Source organism: Perca flavescens, chromosome 15 (assembly GCF_004354835.1).
Source record: "Perca flavescens isolate YP-PL-M2 chromosome 15, PFLA_1.0, whole genome shotgun sequence".
Taxonomy (NCBI): domain Eukaryota; kingdom Metazoa; phylum Chordata; class Actinopteri; order Perciformes; family Percidae; genus Perca; species Perca flavescens.
Window position 1 is genome coordinate 5,845,084 of NC_041345.1, and position 21,022 is coordinate 5,866,105.

Sequence of the window (21,022 nt, forward strand, 5' to 3'; positions counted from 1 at the left end):
GTGCTTTTTTTTACAGTTGAAATGCAGAACTCTCTAGCTGGAGGCATTTAGCTGATGTCTTGTAGGTGCTTGGATTTGATAATGCAGTAATTGCAAAAAATACTGGGTATTTTATGTGCAGCTGAGATACAGGTAGAACAGTGCCATCAAAACATATTGTGAATATTTGAATGCTTTTTTGCTTCTGTACACAAATACTTGAGTTTTTTGTATAAAAGTATCTTTCTGTATGCGTAACATCAGTGAGCCTTCCACGTGTAGATTATTTAAAATACTTATTCTGTCATAAACCCTGCCAGGTTTCACTTATTTCTTTTAATTTATAAAAGAGTAACCCCATGTTGGGTGAATATGAAGAGTAAGACACAGGGATCTTTGTAATATTTATAGCAGTATTATTTTTGCTTTGGAAGTTTTTAGCATGAGTATTTGACCAATTAAAGTAAACTCTGGAGCAGAAACAATAACATTGAATTTACACAGAGACCTCTGGATAAATCATAATAAAACGACAAAGGACACGGTGCATTAAATGTTAACCATTTTCCACTGAATGGCTAAATGTTCCTCTCTTTCTTCTTTTCTTTTTCCCAGAAAGACACAGCACAGTGATCTTATGTTTTTCTTTAGTGTTTCAGTAGTGCAATATGAATATATCTGCTACAGAAAGTTAACAGCTGAATCTAATACATGTGGGCAAAGGCCTGTACCAGTTAGACTGGTGCATGTCTCCACCTTCTGGCCAATACAAGTACTACAACCAGTATTTGTTTTGTAAGAAAAACATTTTAATTCATGGTTCATGAACATAATACCATCTGATGAACTCAAGTTTAGATTTAATCCCATTAAAATCCTGTTGATCAGCCCTGAATAACCTTTCTGTATGTGGCAGTGTCTTTGAGTGCAACCTTAGCCCCAGTGTGTGCACAGATAATTTGTAGTGAAGAAACGGCCCTTAAGATAGTCCCAGCTCCTGAGTTGGGAAGTCATTCTTCCAACTTTGGTGTGTTCATGAGCTTTAAGTCGTAATCTGGAGGGGGGAAAAAAACAGACGCTACAAAGAAGATGTGTTCTATGATATTGCTCAGAGCAATTGATTGCCATAAAGCAGTTGTAGAAATATTCAAGTACTTGTATAGATATAAAAGGAAATACCCCCTTCACCTCCACAGGACCTCAGAAACCCTACCTCTCCACACCGCCACATTTAGATCTTTTTCTGTGTATTAAAGGTGCCCTGCCACACGTTTTTCATTACTTTGTGGTAATGTCTGAAGTTCTACCATGGACTCCGTAACATTTTTTGTTGTTTCAAGCCATTCTAGCGTGGTATAGAAAGCCTACAGGAAGACTCAGCTCGATTTCTGCCAGTTCTCATTAATATTTAACAAGCTAAGATGTTTGAATCTGATTGGCTAACAGCTAGCCAATGATAGCCTGGCTGTCAGAATCCTTTACCCAGCCCAACTGGGCTAGCTAATGAATAGTAATGAGCTCAGGCAATATGATGTCAGACTGACCAGCTTTTGTAATTGGCCTGATTTCTCCGCTTATTTCTGTTCAGTGACTAGAGTTGACAGAGGAGGTAGTAGTTCATTTTCACATTCACAACATAACACAAACACATATGGACCTTACATATTTAAAAAAATGCAAGTAAAAACGGTTTTGTACGGCAGGGCACCTTTTAACAAACAGCGATTAACATCTTCCTCCACTGACGGAGCAGGATCAGATCTGTGTGTGGGAGAGAAAGGTAGAGAGAGACGGAGATTTACAGTCCTCTTGGAGCCCTGTTGGCTTTTATCTCAGCATTTATGACTGATACGAGCACACACTTTAGAGACCTAACTGAATCCGATTCAAGCAAAGATGTGCAGACACATCTTTAGATACTCTTACTTACATAAATTATCAAGATATTTTAGTCATAGAAACACATTTTTATACATACATATAGATACACTCTTTCTGACAATAAACACACACCTACATACATGCACACAAACACCCAGCAAAGTGGGATAATCCCTGCCAGCGTTTTGGCTGGGGCCTTATCTGAAGTAATGGCGGATCACAGTCCTGATTCATTTCCCCCTCTCTTGTCAGACTGATGAGTTTTTTGCCTGGGGACACCACAAATCGCATATTAACACCCTCTGATACAAAAAACGCACCCGCAGACACGTCATCCTGCATATGTTTTACGGTGCACACCAATACGCAGCCTGTTATTTGTGTGCATCAGATCACTTAAACAGTCCTTCTTTATGCCTGCAATCATTTCTTTGTTTTTGAAGCACTGTCGCCGCTCCCTAATTTGTTTCATCAACATAATGTGAACATGACAGGCATCGTCGGTTCATTGTAATGCTAACCGACAGATGAGTGTTTTTTTCACCTTGAAAGGGCCCTCTCTCACCTTTTTAATGTCATGTCATATTATCTGATGTCACCCAGGACAGAGCCTTAATAATGGAGATGAATGGAACTGTCAATGGACGGGGACAGGTGTTTTATACTGAGGAGAGGAGAAGCTGAAAGAGGGAGATAAAGTTTAAAGGCATGCAGGCGGATATACACTTTATTGACAAAACAGATCAGCTGCTAGTTAGATCATGGATGCAGATATATATTTTGTTTTTCTCTTTTTTTCCAAGTCTTTCCAAACCACAATGGCTAAATGTCAAAGTGACTTGTAGTCTTCTAATGTTCTAAGATACTGGCTTCAAAGTAAAGGCTTTCTGGATGGAAAATGAACCTGAGTAAAAAAAAAAGTACACGAGTGAATGTTGCATTACAAGTTTGCAGCTGTCATTGTGTTCATGCAAATATCAATCTACGCATTTGTGAATATTTTTTCTACAAGTGCAAATTTCAATTTACAAGTTCAGATTTTTTTTACAAGCTCTCGTGTGTTTTTTCTTTTTGTGACTCCAAATTCAAATCACGTGTGAATATTTTTTACAAGTGCAAATTTTAATTTTAATTTTACAAATTTTAATTTTAATTTTAATTTTACAAGTGCAAATTTTAATTTTACAAGTGCAAATTTTAACATACAAGTTCAAATTTTTTGTTCCGCAAGTTCTCACATTGTATTCTACAAGCTCTCATGTTTTGCACCATATTTACCTTCATAGTATTTGCTTGATTGACTGTTTGTACTAGCATTTTCAGATTTTCTGGCTGTCATCGCCTGTCACAAACAAGTGTCTTTTGGTGATAAAATGGGAGATTTTAGAAGTTAAGATTCAATATATGTATACAAAAACATTCACTTTCTTTCACTGCCTATACTATGCAGTCTGTTGACCCCGATTTTCTTTTACATTTGCTAGACAATATAAAGAATATCACTGCTAAGTAAAAGTGGACTTTAAAGTAGTTGTTTTACTTTCACCAGCTGTGATGCTCTATGTTTTTGAAAAAATAAAATAAAAAAGTCAAATCTTTTTTGCTAACATCAACACGAGGGGCTTGTTTAGAAGACCTGTTGTGTCACTGCTGATTGCTAGCATGGTAATCTGTCTGCATTTCAGATGGTCTGACAATTTTTGGTGCCGCTGCTAATGTGTTCCCTCCCATGCTAAACTGTACTGGACAAGCTCCTGAGTTTGGCTACACTTCTCCAGACACGGTTAGCAGGAAACGGCAAATACTAAGGTCAGACAGGTGGGCAGAAAGACAAAAAAGTGGAAACAGGTGTTGTGTTTGTGTATCTGTGTGTCTGATTTTAGGCCTCAAGGCATGACGGCAGAGAGGTGCTCACACAGGTGCATATCACTGACACCACACTGAGCTTAGACCAGAAGTGCTAAGTGAGAGGAATTTGGCGAGTAAGAAAGGGGCTCTGCTCAGAACGTGTGTGTGTGTGTGTGTGTGTGTGTGTGTGTGTGTGTGTGTGTGTGTGTGTGTGTGTGTGTGTGTGTGTGTGTGTGTGTGTGTGTGTGTGTGTGTGTGTGTGTGTGTGTGTGTGTGTGTGTGTGTGTGTGTTCGTGTGCGCCTGTTGGTGTCTGTCAGCAGCTGAATGACTTATTACAACAACAGCTGGGACAGACTGCTTGATCACAGCTTCACCGACATTTGACACACACACACACAGAGGCACATACGCGTCTTAGTCAGTCCTGTAGCTGCAGCAAATACATCAGAAGCTCTTCTAAAGCTGTGCAGTAGCTCTGATACAGTAGCTTTGTATTTATTCATGCTTTATTAATTTCAACACTGTGCTACATTTAAGGAGGACTTTGTTGTAGAGGACACTGCCAAAACTTTCACTGAATCTGATCAAGGAGCTATTTCAAAAGACCTTTTGATGAGGAGGAGAAATCTCTTTTGATAGTCTTTGATTCCAGAAATTTGCGGCTGTACAGACTTGTGACAGCTGCATAAATCCAACACCTGCACTTAGCTGTAGCCCACTTCGCTTCTTGTTCTGAGTCTCATTCAGAATAAGTTCCTAGTTTAATCGCCATGCTGGAACAACTATCTTGTGTCCGCATCGACCCTTCCCCTCTCAGACCTCCGCCAATCAGCAGGAATATGGATGAGAGAGCCCTACGGTTTGAGTTAGAGCGCCAGGCCTGTCAGAGTATCAGAAAAGGTGGGCTACCTGTTGTGTGTCATGCTTTATTTATTTATTAGGAATTTGCAACACACGCAGTGCTTTTAAAATGTATGTATCTTGTTGGGTGGGTGAATGCTGTGTTGACTGTTTTAACCTCAGAGTGTTATCCAGGTTTATCTTCTGGGCTCAAGTGTTAAGTGAATCAAAAACTCAAGTACACCACACGTGGCTGGGTTACAGTTGGGGCCCAGCCAGCCCGGGCACAGCACACTTTGCCTTGAGCACATGAACTCAGGAACCTGTTCATGGGCCTAGGACCAAAGTAGCTGCACTGAGAGCAGTTTGGACCGATTTAGGAAAGTTCAAACTCTGCAAACTCCAGAAGACTTCCAGAGAAGTCTAAGTGTAATGACATAGATTCAACCATACCCCTAAACATGTGAAAGTTACAGTATAGTGCACCAGGTCCTTTTTAAATAGGATTCTGATTGTTACATATGTATGTATTGCACAGTGTGATTTTCTGTGGACCGGCTAGGCTTAATTTTAAAGCGAGAAATTGGGTTTCGGTACAATTTGTCGGAATAATGAGATAAATTGACAGAATTTTTAACCCAGGTAAGGTGAGACTTATTATTGTTACAAGTGATCAAACTCTCCTGAACTGTCTCTCCTTTGGGCAATTTACAGTAATGTTCCTTTTAATTCAGCTGGCTTTCCAAGGCAATTGGGTTTCAAGCGGTTATAACATGGACACAAATAGAAAACTAAGTGAGGGGCAATAAAGCGAGGGAGGAAAACAAAACAGAGATACAGTAGTATGAAAAATAGTTGACCGAAACACTGGTAAACATTGCAGTACAGAAACAGGCAGCTAAGGAAGTGCATTTAACTTGTATAGCTTAGTAATGATTTTAACAATGGGATCATGGGCAAATAAAAATGAAAATTTAGTAAATCCATACGTGTCAGAAGATATTTAACAAATTCCAGCCAATTGAAATGCGCTTAAAATCCACTTGAGGCCGTGTTTTGAAAGATTACAGTTATAGTAGTTGCACGTGTCTGCAATATTTCCTCATGATTAGACAGCTGTCGTGAGGTAGATTTTTTTTGTTTTGAGAAAAGTGCCTGCAGTTTTGCCAAAGATCATTTGGAAAATCCCTGTTTCAAGTTGCTTTGAAATCTCACAAATGCAAATCGAGTATTGGCATTAGCCTAATTGTATATGTGAGTTCAGAGTTTACATACTTTTCAATCAAAGATCGCTTGTCTGCGTTACACTGTTATTGAGTGAAGGTACACTTGCTGTATGTAGTGGCATTTGAGCAATGAGCACTCTTTCCCAGAATAGATTCTGCATCAGCACATTGCATCACTTGCCTGTCATCTCTTGGCACAAATCGTCGGCCTCGAAAACGTGTGTGCATGTTTGTGTTTCATGATTGTGTATGTACAGTATATTCACCCGTAAGCTGAGGTATTTAACTGCGTGTGTTTATTTCTCCATCTTAAATATGCACTCCTGTGTATGCTCGCAAATGTTTTGCATGTTTTGTTAGTCCGGCCATGTTTGCCTACAGGATCTAGTTAAATCTTCCCCCCCTGCCAAAGGCAGAAACACCATCCTGAAATCAAAGGAAGATGACTGTTTATTATCTCAGGCTGCTGTAGGACACACAGAGGGCCACAGCGACAGAGCCTGCTCTCATTATTGCCAACCAGTTCTGAAACGTGAGAACACACAGATCTTTTCTGTCTTCTACTGTGTGGAAAAAATTACATTTAAAAAAACAAGAATGTAGAAGCTACTGTATGTAGGCTTGTGTTAACTGAAAAAGAGGAACAAGAGCGGCAGATTCATGAGAAAGATAAGCACTCTTCCCCCTGTTGCTTGAGTATGTGAGATTTATATAGCAGGGTAGTTTTTTTTTTTTAGTTGACTTGACAGAGACGAACAGAAAAGAATGTTTCGGTATCTGAGGGTTAATGTCGCTTTGCGTAGAGATGGAAATAGGACCGGGGATGTGGACCAGAGGATGAAAGAAGTAGATGAAAGGTTCAAGCGAATGAGTTTGGGATACAGTTTCAGGCAGGTTCTGGGTAAAATAATAGTGCCAGTCCTCAGCACAGTGCATTCATATTATAATCAGTTTAATGTAATCCCAACCAGTTGGGACACTTGTAGTGACAAACCCACATAATTATAGCCTGACCCTGCGGCTCCCTTCAGCTACAGGGCTTTAAATCGTCTTTCAGCTCATTGTTTTGGTTTTTCTGCTCCTAACTTTACTATTTTAGTTCACGCTAGCTGCTTTCATTATTGTTTTTAATGCCAGCAGGCAGCTGTTTCCATCAAGAAAGCTCTGGAAAAACCTGATGTACGCTTTATGTCCAGCACCAAACAGCAGACACATTTAGTGACTGAACACTAAACATAGCAGTTTAAGAGCCAGATACCGCTAGGGCTGGGCGATATGGAGAAAATCAAATATCACGATATTTTTGACCAAATACCTCGATATCGATACCGCAACGATATTGTAGTGTTGACTATTGGTGCTTTCACAAAATATTCACACTATGGGATTTTTGATAAATAATCATCAGTAATGTGGATATAATGACTAAGTGTGTAAAGGCAAATAATAGAACAGTTACAACAGTCTGGTAAGTTCAGAAAATGACATAACTTTACTGTAATGCAGCCTTTAAAAGCAGGAAAACACAACACTCATGCCATATTACGATATCCAAAATCTAAGACGATATCTAGTCTCATATCACGATATCGATATAATATTGATATATTGCCCAGCTCTAGATACCGCTCATCCAAAAAGCCCTACTCATGCTATGACATAGTTGCGTCCCCTAGCAATGCTAGAGTATACACATTCAGAAAGTTACATCGTTGAGTCTTGAAATGCGATGGTGAGCGAGCTGTACCCATCATGCCGTTTGGTGGTGTAACAGTTTAAAGGTGTCCCCTCTCAACACACTACACAATGTGTAGTAACGCACCACTAATGAATATTTCCTGTAGATCTCAAGAGCTCACACTCAACAATGCACTTCCTTATGTCCTCACAAATACTGTACATCCGCCAACAGTTTTTTAAATTTTTAGCTATATGTTAGGGCTGTCAAAATTGGCCCAAAATTACATTTGAATATTATGTTTAAAAAAAATACATTGGTGTGAATATAGTTGAAGATTTCTTTGTGCGCATTACCTCCATAAGAGCGCAAACCAATACAACGGGAGACGTAACTACTTGTATAGGTATATTTATTGCAACATAAACATGAATAAACTGGTATCTGGTTGGTCATTTGGTCATAAACAACCGAGTCTCTTGCCCTTCCTTGAGCGTGTCCGGCGATTTCGGCGTCGGCCCTTACCGGCTGAAGTTCCCGAATCTAGTCCTCACTCCAGTTGAACATTTTCGGTGCCATCTTTGTGGCATATTACTTTGTTGGTTTTATGAACTGAACCTGACTGCTGATCATGTGACCCCATGTGAGTTTCAGTCCGTGGTGTAGGATCGCTGTGCTGGGGAAAGTTGAGCTATAGTTTGAATGCCATTGGGGTGATTGGCTTCAGCCCAGAAGAGGCAGCAGTAAATTTGGACTTTATGGATTTGTCCTTTCACATCATTTCTGATCAGAATGACGCAGCAACGAGGGTTTTTGTTCACACTACGGGAGACTTTGTCCCCTACATCAAAGGAGAGAGAGAATTGTATCCTTAGGTGTACATGTTTATGAAATTAGGAACTGGTATGTATTTGAATATTAACAGCATACAGTTTAAACTTTAGGCAAGCTCATGTGTTCCTAAATACCTATCCTATTACTGGTAGGTACCACAACGGATAACCCTCTTTGCAGCACCTCAGCCACAGCTCTGCAGTGGAAAGGTGTGAGCTAAAATTGTCACTGCAGATGGTCAGGGTGTGGGTAAAAGAGCCCTCTACCAAAAATGTTTCCAGATGCTATATTTTCTTACACTTTCATGCTGATTTCATCACCCAGATATACAGCAGCCGTGGATCTGCATTTTGGAAGTACGGTCCTCAGACTTTTTGCTGACATGTTTTTTTTGTCTGTGAAAATGTGAGGTTGGCTCAGATCGCGGTGAGTCAGAGCAAGTTTGAAAGCTTTTCTTAGCGTGTGAACATGAAGCCATGACCCCCAAACGCAAATACCAGTTAGCTTTTATTAATAGTGTTGAAAATTGTGGTTATCTGAGCACCCAGGCACCTGAATAGACAAAATGTAACTGAAAATGATAAACATCTGGATGAATCGAATTACATTGAACACATGCATGTAGATCTCTTTCCCTTATGTCTCTTTGACACACATTCTATGTCTCTGCGGTGATGAGTTGTCACACATGCAGCAGTGAAGCTGTCATTTAATGAAATACTTGAAACAGGAAACTGTGCACGTGTGTGTTCATGTTTGTGTGTTTCCCTTTCCCCCGTAGTGTGTGATATAACTTTTGTACGTCTTCTCACACAGGACCACAGAGAAGTAGTTCTGATCAGCAGCTAACAGGGTAGATAAAAACCTCTGTGGAGCACCTTAGATGTCACCATTATTACTTACATTCATAAACAGAAAGCCTTCTTATTAAATGTTGTGTAAAGTGGTGTTTTTTTGACTTGCACCTAAATTATGAGTAATGTCACTGCCTATTGTGGCTTTCTGTGACCGGGAACTGACGTAGACATGATGTGGCGTCGGTTTGACACCGCTCTCTGTTCATTCTGCATCGACTGACTTTTGTTTCTTCTTCTTTTTGTCTGTCTCTATCTTGGCGTTCAGTTCTCCAGCTGAAGCTGCAACAGAGAAGGTCCAGGGTTGAGTTGATCAACCAAGGGATCATGCCGCGTAAGTAGACAGCAATGTATTTTAGAGAAAAATGTTGGTCCATGCTCTGAAAAAATCATTTTTTCCATTTTGTTTAGTAGATTCAGACTATAAATTGTTCACAATGTCAGCCTTTCGTGGGATTTTAAAATCACCCCAACCATTCATACATGGCTCATTCATTCATGGCTCATCCGAAATGTTCTCAATCAGTGGGATAATGAAATGGACAGAAGTCAGTAAACATTTCCATAACTCTGATGTAGTTTATGGTTAAAGCGGATTACTTAATTTTTAAGATTATGCAATGCATCATGCAGCCCCAGCATTGTACTCTGTATGGAAAGAATATTATTGTATTTTTCAGCACGACTTTCAAATTAAATTATAAAACAGGTAAAGTTGGCTTTTCCAACCTTTCACTACAAGAAGACTCTGTTGCCAGTAACGATTATTTTCACTGCTGATTAATCTGATTATTTATTTGACTAAGCGATTAACCATTTTGTCTCTCAAATGTCACTAAATAGTAATAAATGCCTGTTATTTGTCACAGACCAATGTGATGTATTCAAATAGTGTTTATCGGTGTTTTAAGCCCCCAACGTCTCCTCCCAGGCAGCGCTGCCTGGAGGGCACTAGGATTAGGCAATGGTTATGGTTAAGGTTAGGGTTAAGGTTAAGGTTAAGGTTAAGGTTAGGGTTAAGGTTAAGGTTAAGGTTAGGGTTAGGTGCCTTGAAGTCAACGGTCACAGCGCTGCCTGGAAGGAGACGTTGGGGGCTTAAAACAACAAACTTGAAACACCATCAAGCTCAAATAGCTTGTTTTATCCAACCAACAGTCTAATCCATAAGGCCATCTAGTTTACTGTGACAAATCCTGAAAAAAGTTTTGCTGAAAAAATGACCAAACAATAAGGTGATTATTGCAACAGTTGCAGATTCATTTTCTGTTTTATTGTCCATCAAAGTGGGACATATTCTTTTTCTGCCTCACCAAAACAAAAGCAGCAAAATAAAAACACTTAAGTATAAAGTACACAAGTATAAATATCTAAAAAAAAAAATAATATCTAAAACAAAGCATAAAACCTTAAAACACAATATGCTGCAGAGCAAATGCTGTGGCTCCGTTTTCTTTTCTGTCTGAATGAATAATTTCCAGTTTTAGCCCCATTAGCTGGATACACCCAGTTAATGAGGGTAAACTAAATATTAGAAGCACTTCTCAGTATAATGCAATACAATTCAACATTCTCAATAATAAAGTAGAATCGACCCCTCTATATACAAAAACTCAACATGTACTCTTCCTGAAGGTAGGATTCATTGCTGGGCTATTGTTCTACACTACATTAGTTTGAGCTAGGTGTACCTAATGAAAAAATGGGGCAACGGAGTGTTTATCCCTTTCATTCAACTGACTGTTTCATGCTGAGGTTTTTCATTCAGTCACTGCCTGTGAGAATCTGCCATGTCTCCTGTGTGTAGCTTCTTGCTACACAGCAGTTCTCTGAAGTGATTTAGACTGTGGTTGAAACGGTGCCATCGTCTCCAGACAAATAGCACTTTCAGTCTTCAAAGAAAGGTGAATCAAGGTCATACTTCAACTGCCATCATGAACATCCGTTTACTGCTTTTTATCTGATCGAGAGATTTCCCCGTACGCCATCAAACTCCATATGTTTAGATGCTTTAGATTGCAGCTTGTTAGTGCTGCTAGTATATGCTCTTGGCTCTTTGTTCACATCCATTCAATAGAAAATGCTTCTGCAGTGTTATGTGCACTGTCATTTTCATGAAATACCATAAGAAGAACATCTTTGTGTCTTATCTGCTAGTATTTCCCGCCTGAAAACTATTTACTACTTCATGCATTATCTTTGCTGTTGCAGGAAACTGTTCTGTTCTGCATCAGCAAATAGACATACTATTTCCCCTTTTACAACACAATAACCAGTTTCTTATCGTTGTGGACAGACAGTTTAAATAAAGAGCACGACTCCGACCTCATCCGGTGGAGAACTAATTTAAAATGGAAGGATGCGAGTTGAAATGTACTATTGTTAACAATTAGATGACAAATGGTGCTGTTGAGTTGCATATTGTCTGTTGAGTGAGTATATCAGGGTTTCCGCATGGTCTTAAAAAGTCTAAAATTGTATAATCGTCAATGCAACACTACCTCATTATGCTCATTTTTAAAAATGCTGTCATGTTGTTGTTCTTTCTTTCGCTAGTCCAAATATAATTTCGCTGTATACAAATGAGACCTACATGTAATTTATATTGCAGCCAATCTGCTTTCGTGTTATTGGTGCGAGTCTCTTGCAGATTGTACAACAGACATAAAACGGATTTTATTCTACAGCTACAGGGAAGTGCAAGTTTAGAGGCTTGAAAAAAAGCAAAAGAGTTGATGTTGTGATAAAGGTCTTAAACGTAATTCATAATGGTTTTTAAAAAGTCTTAAATTTGCCTTGGTATAACCTTCAGAAACCCTGATATACCCATGTGGGTGTAAGAGAGTCAGAGAGACAGTATAGCTGTGATCAGGCCAAGTGTGACCAGAGGTGTTATCACAGCTCTTGTCTGTCTTGGCACTTGTGTTTCTTTGTAGAAACTGGAGGGGACGGAGATCAAAATGTTTTGGTCGCATGGTCTCATCCAATTAGCCTACGCCTCTCTACGCTCCTTAACCAAAGGCTCGTTGCTTGATTAGGTGCTTGTTTTGTCCCTGTGTCATGTCTCCTGCAGTGTTAAGGGGAATTACAGTATTTCTCAACAAGCCCTGCTGATAGCATTTGCAATCTAAACAGAACAGAGATGCTTATGTAAAGACAACGGAGAGGCCATTTGGGCCGTTGTTTTTTTGCCATTGACCACATGTTTGACTGCCGATTGAGCTACCCTCCCTTCACTGGTTACCAGTTGCTGCCCACATCAGCTTCAAGTTACAAGCTACACTAGTACTTGCATACCGTGTCACGAACGGATCAGGCCCAGGACTTGGTCAGACCTTACACATCCCCAGCCTGTTCACTCCGCTCTGCATCGGCCAACGTTCTTGCTGCTCCCTCGCTGTGAGGGACACCCAATCACTCAACGAAATCCTGACTGTTTGCTGTCCTGGTTCCTAAATGGTGGAACAAGCTCCCCGTTGACATCAAGACAGCCAAAAGTCTAAACATCTTCCGCCAAAAGCTAAAAACACATCTCTTTTGACTGCACCGTGGATTAAAAAAAATAAAACAATGAAAAAAAATGTACCGTATTTTCCGCACTTAAAAGCCTTTAATTTTCTCAAAAAAACAACAGTGCGCCTTATAATCCGGAGCGCCTTAAATATGGATCGACATCTCAAGGATCACTGTCCCGTTGACGGGACACTGCGTCGCTGTAACCTCGATAAAACTTCCACTCATTTGCGTTTTTATAACTTTAAAGCATTAAATCTTCAAAATATACAGCCATGCGACACACCAATTGAAAGCTTAGCCTCTAATGATTAATTTAAGCCCACATACAAAGCATAAGATGATTTATAGCAGTTACACAACTGTTACAAAGTAACAGAAAATAAAACAATTCATCCGTAATCTGCGCAGGTGTCGAGAGTGCATCCATACCTGTTTTCGTTGTCCTTTCAGCAACAAAATGGTATTTCCATGGCCAATGGAAGCAGACAAGCCGATGACATGTCAGGGACCACGTTGAGACGATCGGCATTTTCTCAGACGACTTAGATTTAAATGCTATGAGACCCGTCTATCTTTTTAGACAATGAGCAGACAATTCGATTGATATGCAATATGGGCATGACATTCATTAACGTTTGAACAACGTTACCATGGGAGTGAACGGAGTTGTCAGAACGCTTAATAAAGTTTGACTTTATCTGACTGTTTTGTTGACATTCCCTTTAGCACAGCTCCATCTAGTGGATGCACAACGCAACCCCAGTCAAACGTTTGACTGCAGTATCTTCTATTCTATGCGCCTTATAATCCGGTGCGCCCTATATATGAAAACAGTTCTAAAATAGGCCATTCATTGAAGGTGCGCCTTATAATCCAGTGCGCCTTATAGTGCGGAAAATACGGTACTTGCACTTACTGTACAGTTACACTTACATGTGACTCTTTGGGATTTGACTTATTTGAAGCTAATGTGCTTGCACTTGATTCTTGCTGTCCGGAGTTTGTACCTTCATGGTTGATCGCACTTAATGGAAGTCGCTTTGTAAGGTAATGTAATGTAATTTCGAAATGGTTACCTTCAGGTTTTAATGTGGTTGATGTCAGAGCAGGGACGTGGCAGAACAATTAGCCACAGACATTCAGGCTACCTTCTTGTGTTACATGACCTTTATCATTGTCCCCGTAGTCTCTAACGTAGACAGTTGGATGAGAGACAGCACACACTGTAGAACGGCAGTGATCACCACACTAGAGCACACCACACTAGAGCACAACATCTCTACAACTTCCATCTCTGTATCGCTGCGCTCCCTCTCTGACTCATCTCCTCCTTCCGTTCATTTCTTTTTTTTCTCCCACTTGACCTCTCTTAGCAATAGTGATGGTTCCCTCTCTCTGTGCCCTCATCCTCTGTCCACCCATGTCTTTTTGTCACTCACCGTCTCTCGATTCTCCCTCTCACTGTATACCCATCCAAAATAATCTTTCAAATGCCTGCTTTGTGTAGAGAAAGCTTCTTTTTCTTCCATTAGCTGTGGGACTGTGGTGTGTGGTTAGGTGGTGTTCATTTGACTCAGTGCTATAATAAGCCCACAGTGTGATACCCTGCCTATCATCAGGTTATTTATACACTTCTCAGATGCTTAAAAATGTTTCTCAGTTCATGCTCATCTACACATGGTTATCAGGTTAGCTAAGCTAAACCTTAATGCGCTGGTAAAGCCTTTTCCAAATATCTGTCAGCAAGAGCAATAAAAAGAGCACAGTACTAGATTTACACTTTCTGGTGGATCTGGAGCAGCTCTCACAATGTTCTCACATATGAAATGGCTACATCTCTGGTCTATGTATGTAGTGCCCGCAACAAACTTGACATGTTTTGTTGAAGATTGCAGTAATATTTTAGTAATTTTGTGGCTATTTTATGAGGATGACAAATAGTTCACACAGTTTAAATGGACTGTAAAGTAAAGTAATATACAGGAGAATATTATACAGGAGAGTTTTTTTTTATTCAACAAGCTAGTCGGTTAGTACATAAGAAAAAACAAAGCCCAGGTCAGCTGCAGGCCGAAAATAAAAACACAACCACTGCCAGAGGAAGTGATGCTACGTCATGTTCTCAAAGTTTAAAGACCAGGGAATGCTGGTTGCGGGGTGGCAAGAAGCCATGATGCAGCCACTCATGCACATAATGGGGTCTTTTCTCTCTGACCTCATCCAACCACTCTCTATTTTCCTCCTCTTCAGTTGCCCTTCGGTCTGTTGTTCCATTTTTCTTCCAGCTGCCTCTCTCCATTTATCTTCTCTCCCCGTCTTGCCCGCATTCGTTTTTCTGATTCTCCATCTTCCTTCTATCTATTTCCATCCCTTTCACTTCCCGTCCCCACTTCCAAAAACCTCATTTTGTGCTCATCCATCTATCTATCCTGCCATCCCATCGCTCATTTTCCATGTAGCTGACTGACAGGCAGGTTCAATCTCCCTTGTGGATGGGTGATTAGAGGTCTAAGAGGGTTAATGTCCCCAGGGTGTGCAAGAATGAGTGTGTACCAGCAGTGCGACTGTGCTCAGCGACGTGAACTCAGGCTTAAGCAGGTACCAGCAGTTTTCCCCCAGGGTGTGCGTGTGTGTGTCTGTGTGTCTGTGTGTGTCTGTCTGTCTGTCTGTCTGTCTGTGTGTGTCTGTGTCTAGTGCACTTGAAATGAGACTGTGAAATGAAAGTGCTGACTCTCAGTTTTAATTTGAGGGTGTTTACTTCCATACATGGGTGCGAGGTGTACTGCAGTCATTGGTGACTGACTTGGTCACAAATAACCCACTGTTTAGCCATTAAAAAGTTCTTGGTTGCATTGACTGTATGTTTGAGATATAAACCAGGCAACAGTATTGTCCTGAAGTTGTGGAGCTGTAATGCAAAGGGCTACGAATAACACGCTGCCCACCCAATATGGATGTGGACACCCTCATTAACTTCTTAGTCATTGGATCATTTCAATTCCATTGTGCTGACGGGAGAGCCACGACAATGACAAACATTTCGGTGTGCATATCCTGCATGTGTGTTTGTGTAGCACTCAGAGATAGTTAGCTTGCTTTAGTTGTCTGGCACTTTCATATATCATTTTATCTGCATGCATCAATATGCAACAATATGATGAACAAAAGATTGGAAGTACATGTTATAACTTGATATATACATCCCAACCCACAAGACTCATTTCATCGTACACCACATTTTATAATAGTAGCTACTCCACTGGTTGCAAAGAGAAGTCCGATTGTTTAGAAGTCTATGAGAAAATGACCCTACTTCTCACTTGATTTATTACCTTAGTGAACGTTTTCATAATTAATTCATGGTCTCAATCGCTAGTTTCAAGTCTTCTTCAATACAACATGATGTTCATTTTGTAAACTATGGTCCCATTTATTTTAAAGTAGACGATGAAGGCGTCCACAAACCAATGGGTGACGTCACTGTGGCTACGCTCACTTCTTTTATACAGTCTATGGTTTACACCAACAATTAATCTATGATAAATACCATAATAACTTCCTAAAACGTCTTATCTTACAGCCTCTTCCTCGGTTTCTGACACCTTAAAGTGTCATTGAGCAGATCAAATCTTAAATGGTGTTAATAAAGTGCATGATTTTATCTACTTGTGTGATGGCCTTTACACTGATCCCCATCATGCTCAAGTTGTTTACATTGCTACTCAATAACCTGCCTGTATATGTATTCATTACATTCAATATAACATTATTTAATAGTTTGAGGTTTAGATTCTTGTTTTAGAAACAAAATCATAATGCCTGTACTGATAAGCTGCATTTAACTCAGCATTTCGGTGTCATCACAACGCTTTAGGCTTTTAGGTATGCAGCACCACTAATCCCTGGGTTTTTGCATAATCATAGGCCTACAGCAAGTCTTGCTTGAGTCATTTGTGAATGCTGTACAGATTCTATAAATTCCACTGCTGTGAAGAGGCTTGTTGGACTGGAACCCTCAGTGTCCATCCCATGTCTCCCTTTACCTGATAATGGGACCACTGCCCAGGCTGTTGTGTATTTTGTTGTTGTTGTTGTTGTTATGTGAGTCTGAGCAAGCATTAACTACACTGACATGGCACTCAAAATGTGGAAAAGGAAAAGAGCACCATTAGTAAACTTATTCAAGCTGAACTGTAGAAGCAAAGAGCCATTCAGAGCCATTTTGCTCTCCCTCAGTGGCATGAATGTACACACTGCCATCTTAATGTCCTCTTTCTCTCCATTTTTGCTCTGCTCTCACTCTTTATTCTTCAAGCCCTGAAAAGTTCAGCTGCCTTCCACGAACAGAGACGGAGCTTGGAACGAGCACGGGTGAGTACGCCATCCTCGAATCAGTCACTGGAGTCCAAACTGGCCTGTTTCAAGCAGACATTCAATCTCTCTCAGCTTTGTAACATCTGAGATCCTTATAGCAACTGTTGAATAATGATGTTATATAGAAGGGCTGGAAATGACAAATAAGCGTTGAGATACGGCCATGTTGGGAAGAGAATAAGCTTTGGAAAAATGGTAGGCAGTTGGTATAACTCTAGACGTGAGTGAGTGTCTCAATGTTGTTGTCTCTCTTTCTCCAGACTGAGGACTATCTCAAGAGGAAGATCAGGAGTCGACCGGAGCGTTCCGAACTGATCAGGATGCACATCCTCGAGGGTGAGTACCACCACGTATAGCCTCCTTCCTGTTTGTCTTTCTGGACTCTAGGCATTTCTGACAAATAACCTTTAAGAATCCTAAAATAAAATTGTTTGATTTCTGCATGCCTCCAGAGACCTCAGCAGAGCCGTCACTTCAGGCAAAGCAGATGCAGCTGAAGCGAGCTCGCCTTGCCGATGATTTGAACGATAAGATCTCCCACCGGCCGGGGCCCATGGAGCTGATCCACAAAAACATCCTACCTGTTCACTCCAGCATTAAACAGGCCATCATAGGTAAGCCAGGCATTATTTAGGTTTTATGAAGCTGACCGTTGGCTCCTTTACCTTGAACACCTGCAACACCAACAATGTGGCAGGAACAAGCTTTGGCTGTAGACTGTATACTAAATACACCTTTTTAGATAAAATATTAGGGGTGCACAATTCAGAAAATGTTTCGATTCGATATCAATTTTTAGGCTCACAATTCGATTATAAATCAATTTTTAATTTAAAAACGATTCTCCATTTTAAAAAAAACGATTCACAGTATGTAAATGTAGTTACTTTTCCCATGTGATTGCAGTAGACATACAATAAAAAAAATTAAAAAGTAGAGCGTGAACCGCGATTTGAATGTGCATCGATTTAAAAAAAAAAAAATTTGCACACCCCTATAAAATATGTCCTGCGTGTATGTGGTGGAAGGAGGTGTGATATAAATGTAAACGTGTAATATATCACAACACACCCACAGTTTTAGGCCCCTGACAGGATGTCCCTCCTGGCCCCCTCCTCCAGCTATCATAAACATACTGATGCTCCATCTCAGATGTCTCAGCTGTGCTCGCCATTCACACAGATGCCTGGCGAGACACACGTGAAACATATACGCATTCCCATCCAATATGTACAAAACAACCACATTACACACAAACCCCCCCTCCACCTGGGTATTCATGCTTCAAACAGCCACAAATGTTAAACTAGGATATAGTAAATCATGTATGCTCTTCCATCCCTGCTTGACGGACTCTTCCCTCTTTGCTGTCGGTGTTAAATGGCCACACTGTCTGTTAATAAAACCCATTAGTTTTTATTAGGAGAATTATTATATATTAATTGAAGAGATAGGACTCTAAATGAATGCATGGGACTTTAATCAGTTGCAATTTGGGCATAGTGACAGATATAATGGCCCCAATTTCACCATTTTCCATTATAACAGCAACAATAAAAGAACTGCAGTACTGTCTAACTTTTATTGTATATCTTTAGTCCAGTGCTGTTAGACATTAGATGATGAGATCAGAGACGGTGGGTCCATCTGCTTGATTGAAGTGTGGACGAAAGAACGCTGAGATTACAATAATGTACAGTGTCAGCGGATTATCCATCTCTGTCACTGCCGCACAATAAACACAATTGCATTACTGGGCCTTTATTGTATGAGCACTGGAGAACACAAGAATTACACAGAGTTGACATGCACAGATACAAACATCACACTGGCACAGCACAGCAGTCGAGAAGCCATCACATTATTGGATCACAGGGTATTAAATCAGCCCCATGTTGTCTTTTCATCATTGCCTGCTGATGTTGGATTAATGACCAGCGGTGTATTTTACATAGCGGTCTGCTGCAGCCCAAAGCAGCTTCTTTAATTAAATAACACACATCCACCAGCAAAAGAAAAGTCTCTATCCTAGTCCAGCGTATTTTGGCAGCTACCTTTTTTTACCTTAAATCTCTGTAAAGGCTCAAAAGTCTGCTTAATAATGATATCATTATGTGATATCCCTGAGGGAAAAATTAGCTGGAGAACCACGACTTGGATTCATTCCTGTGCTGGAGGACGTTTCAACCTGATGCTGGCTGATATGGAAACATTAGTCCTTGTTTTACGCAGTTGTTTTTTTAAATACTTTGCCAGATTTATACACTTGTTTTTTTTTAAACATTCAATTAGTTTATTTGTAGCCTGGAAAACACGTTGTAAGGAGAATACCATTAGTAGCACAGAAGGCTGGCATAAACAGGAGGAGCCCTCACATAAACAGTTAATGTATTCATATCATAAATTACGCAGAATTCTCAGCATAACACCATTCCTTAGAGAAACGCCATCTGTTACATTAAAACCGGCATGAATGAGGTGGCCAGCCTTATTTGTCTGCACTGAAAGTGAACTTAGATGAATGAAAACTATCACTGAGCTAAAGCTCGGCTCCTCTTTGCCATACTGTGGACAGAAGCATTATTCTCAGTAAAGATAGCATCTAAAACAGTGTGTTATGGGCACGATCTGCAGGCAGAGAGGACACGCATTTAGGTTACTCTGCAGCAGCCATCACATAAATACACTGGCTGAGGGCGGACATCAGAGAAGGAGCTTGCTGTGTGTATTTTTGTATAGACTTTTATAGGACTTGACACACACAAGCAGTGATGCATTTGCTGAAACCCATAGAGGACATGCTGGTGATTTTGGCTGACTTTAAGGATGCTCACAGGTTGTTAGTTCAGTGGCACAGTGCAGTAAGTTTGGATTGTAAGTGCAGGTGATAAAAGCTTGCTCTAATTGTCGTGGCCCTGCAAGGCAGGTGATACAGATGCAGTAGATGTTTCCTTTTGTTAAAAAACAAAAAAACAAGTTGCATTACGTTTTCATATGCCTAGATATCAACCATTTCCTCCCTCCTCTCCTTCTTAGAGACACGGTTTCCAAAGGCTTCAGGTGATAACTCATCGTGTGATGAGGACAGCATTTACAGTCTGTCTCCAGAACAGCCCATGGGCCAGGAGTCTCCTCTGGGCCTGCTTCCTCTGCCCTCCCCACCTGAGACGCTGGCTGAGAGCAGCATCCCATCTCCTACACAGGTAGGATCACTCTGGAGAAAGGGTGAGATAGTGTGACTAACATGTGTCATGGATGCAAGATTATCAAACATGAGTAGAAGTTGAATTCTGTTACAATAGCAAACTCGTATGTAGCATGGAGCGTCATCTGAACTAAACTTTAGTTGTAGAATGGCAGACTTAAGTATAGTAAGTATAGGTCATACATCGATAGCCTGGACAGGAGTTTTTTATAGATTAGATTAGATAGACTTTATTGATCCCAAATTGGGAAATGTCAGTGCTACAGCAGCAAAATGTCAGACACACAGCACACATACAGAATATACAAGAAATAATAAATATGATAGAATACAAGAACAAATAAAAAACAAAGGAAAGAATTTACAAACGTATATACAAGTTGGTAATAAAATGTAAAACTACTAAGACTAATATGGCGCGATTTATTTGCCTGGTTAATTTATTGGTCTAGTTCTACGTAAGGCCATGGTGTAGCCAGTGATTAGTGTTGCTCATTTACAGTATATTTTCATCTTACCAATTAGGTTTCTCCCCCTGCTCCTGCTCTCCCACCAATCTCTGGATCCTCCCCCTCATTCAAGTTGACCAATGGGACGGCGGCATCATCTGCCCAGAGGACAGGGGTGACCTCACAGATCAAGGTAGGTGACATCGGTCAAGGCCAACTAAACAATAAAGGTGTAAAAGTGTCTGGGAAAGAAAACATGTGCTTGATCCTCTGATTTCAAGCTGCTTTTATATTAACAATGGATCAGATGACTTTGTGTAATAAGACAGCTGCCACTTGT

At 40.3% G+C, this 21,022-nt stretch overlaps 1 protein-coding gene across 4 annotated transcripts in view; it reads left to right on the top strand.

Annotated features, from left to right (window-relative positions):
- LOC114569663 (myocardin-related transcription factor A) overlaps positions 1-21,022 on the top strand; it is a 37,428-nt gene that overhangs the window by 7,031 nt on the left and 9,375 nt on the right. For 3 of the 4 annotated variants that reach the window (XM_028599663.1, XM_028599664.1, XM_028599662.1), the window contains exons 3-8: positions 9,410-9,475; positions 16,970-17,025; positions 17,289-17,364; positions 17,481-17,642; positions 20,065-20,231; positions 20,759-20,875. In XM_028599663.1, the coding sequence (XP_028455464.1) occupies positions 9,410-9,475; positions 16,970-17,025; positions 17,289-17,364; positions 17,481-17,642; positions 20,065-20,231; positions 20,759-20,875 (644 nt within the window). Of the gene's footprint in view, positions 1-4,115; positions 4,610-9,409; positions 9,476-16,969; positions 17,026-17,288; positions 17,365-17,480; positions 17,643-20,064; positions 20,232-20,758; positions 20,876-21,022 lie in introns of those variants that run through there. The other variant, XM_028599665.1, reaches the window with a different exon arrangement.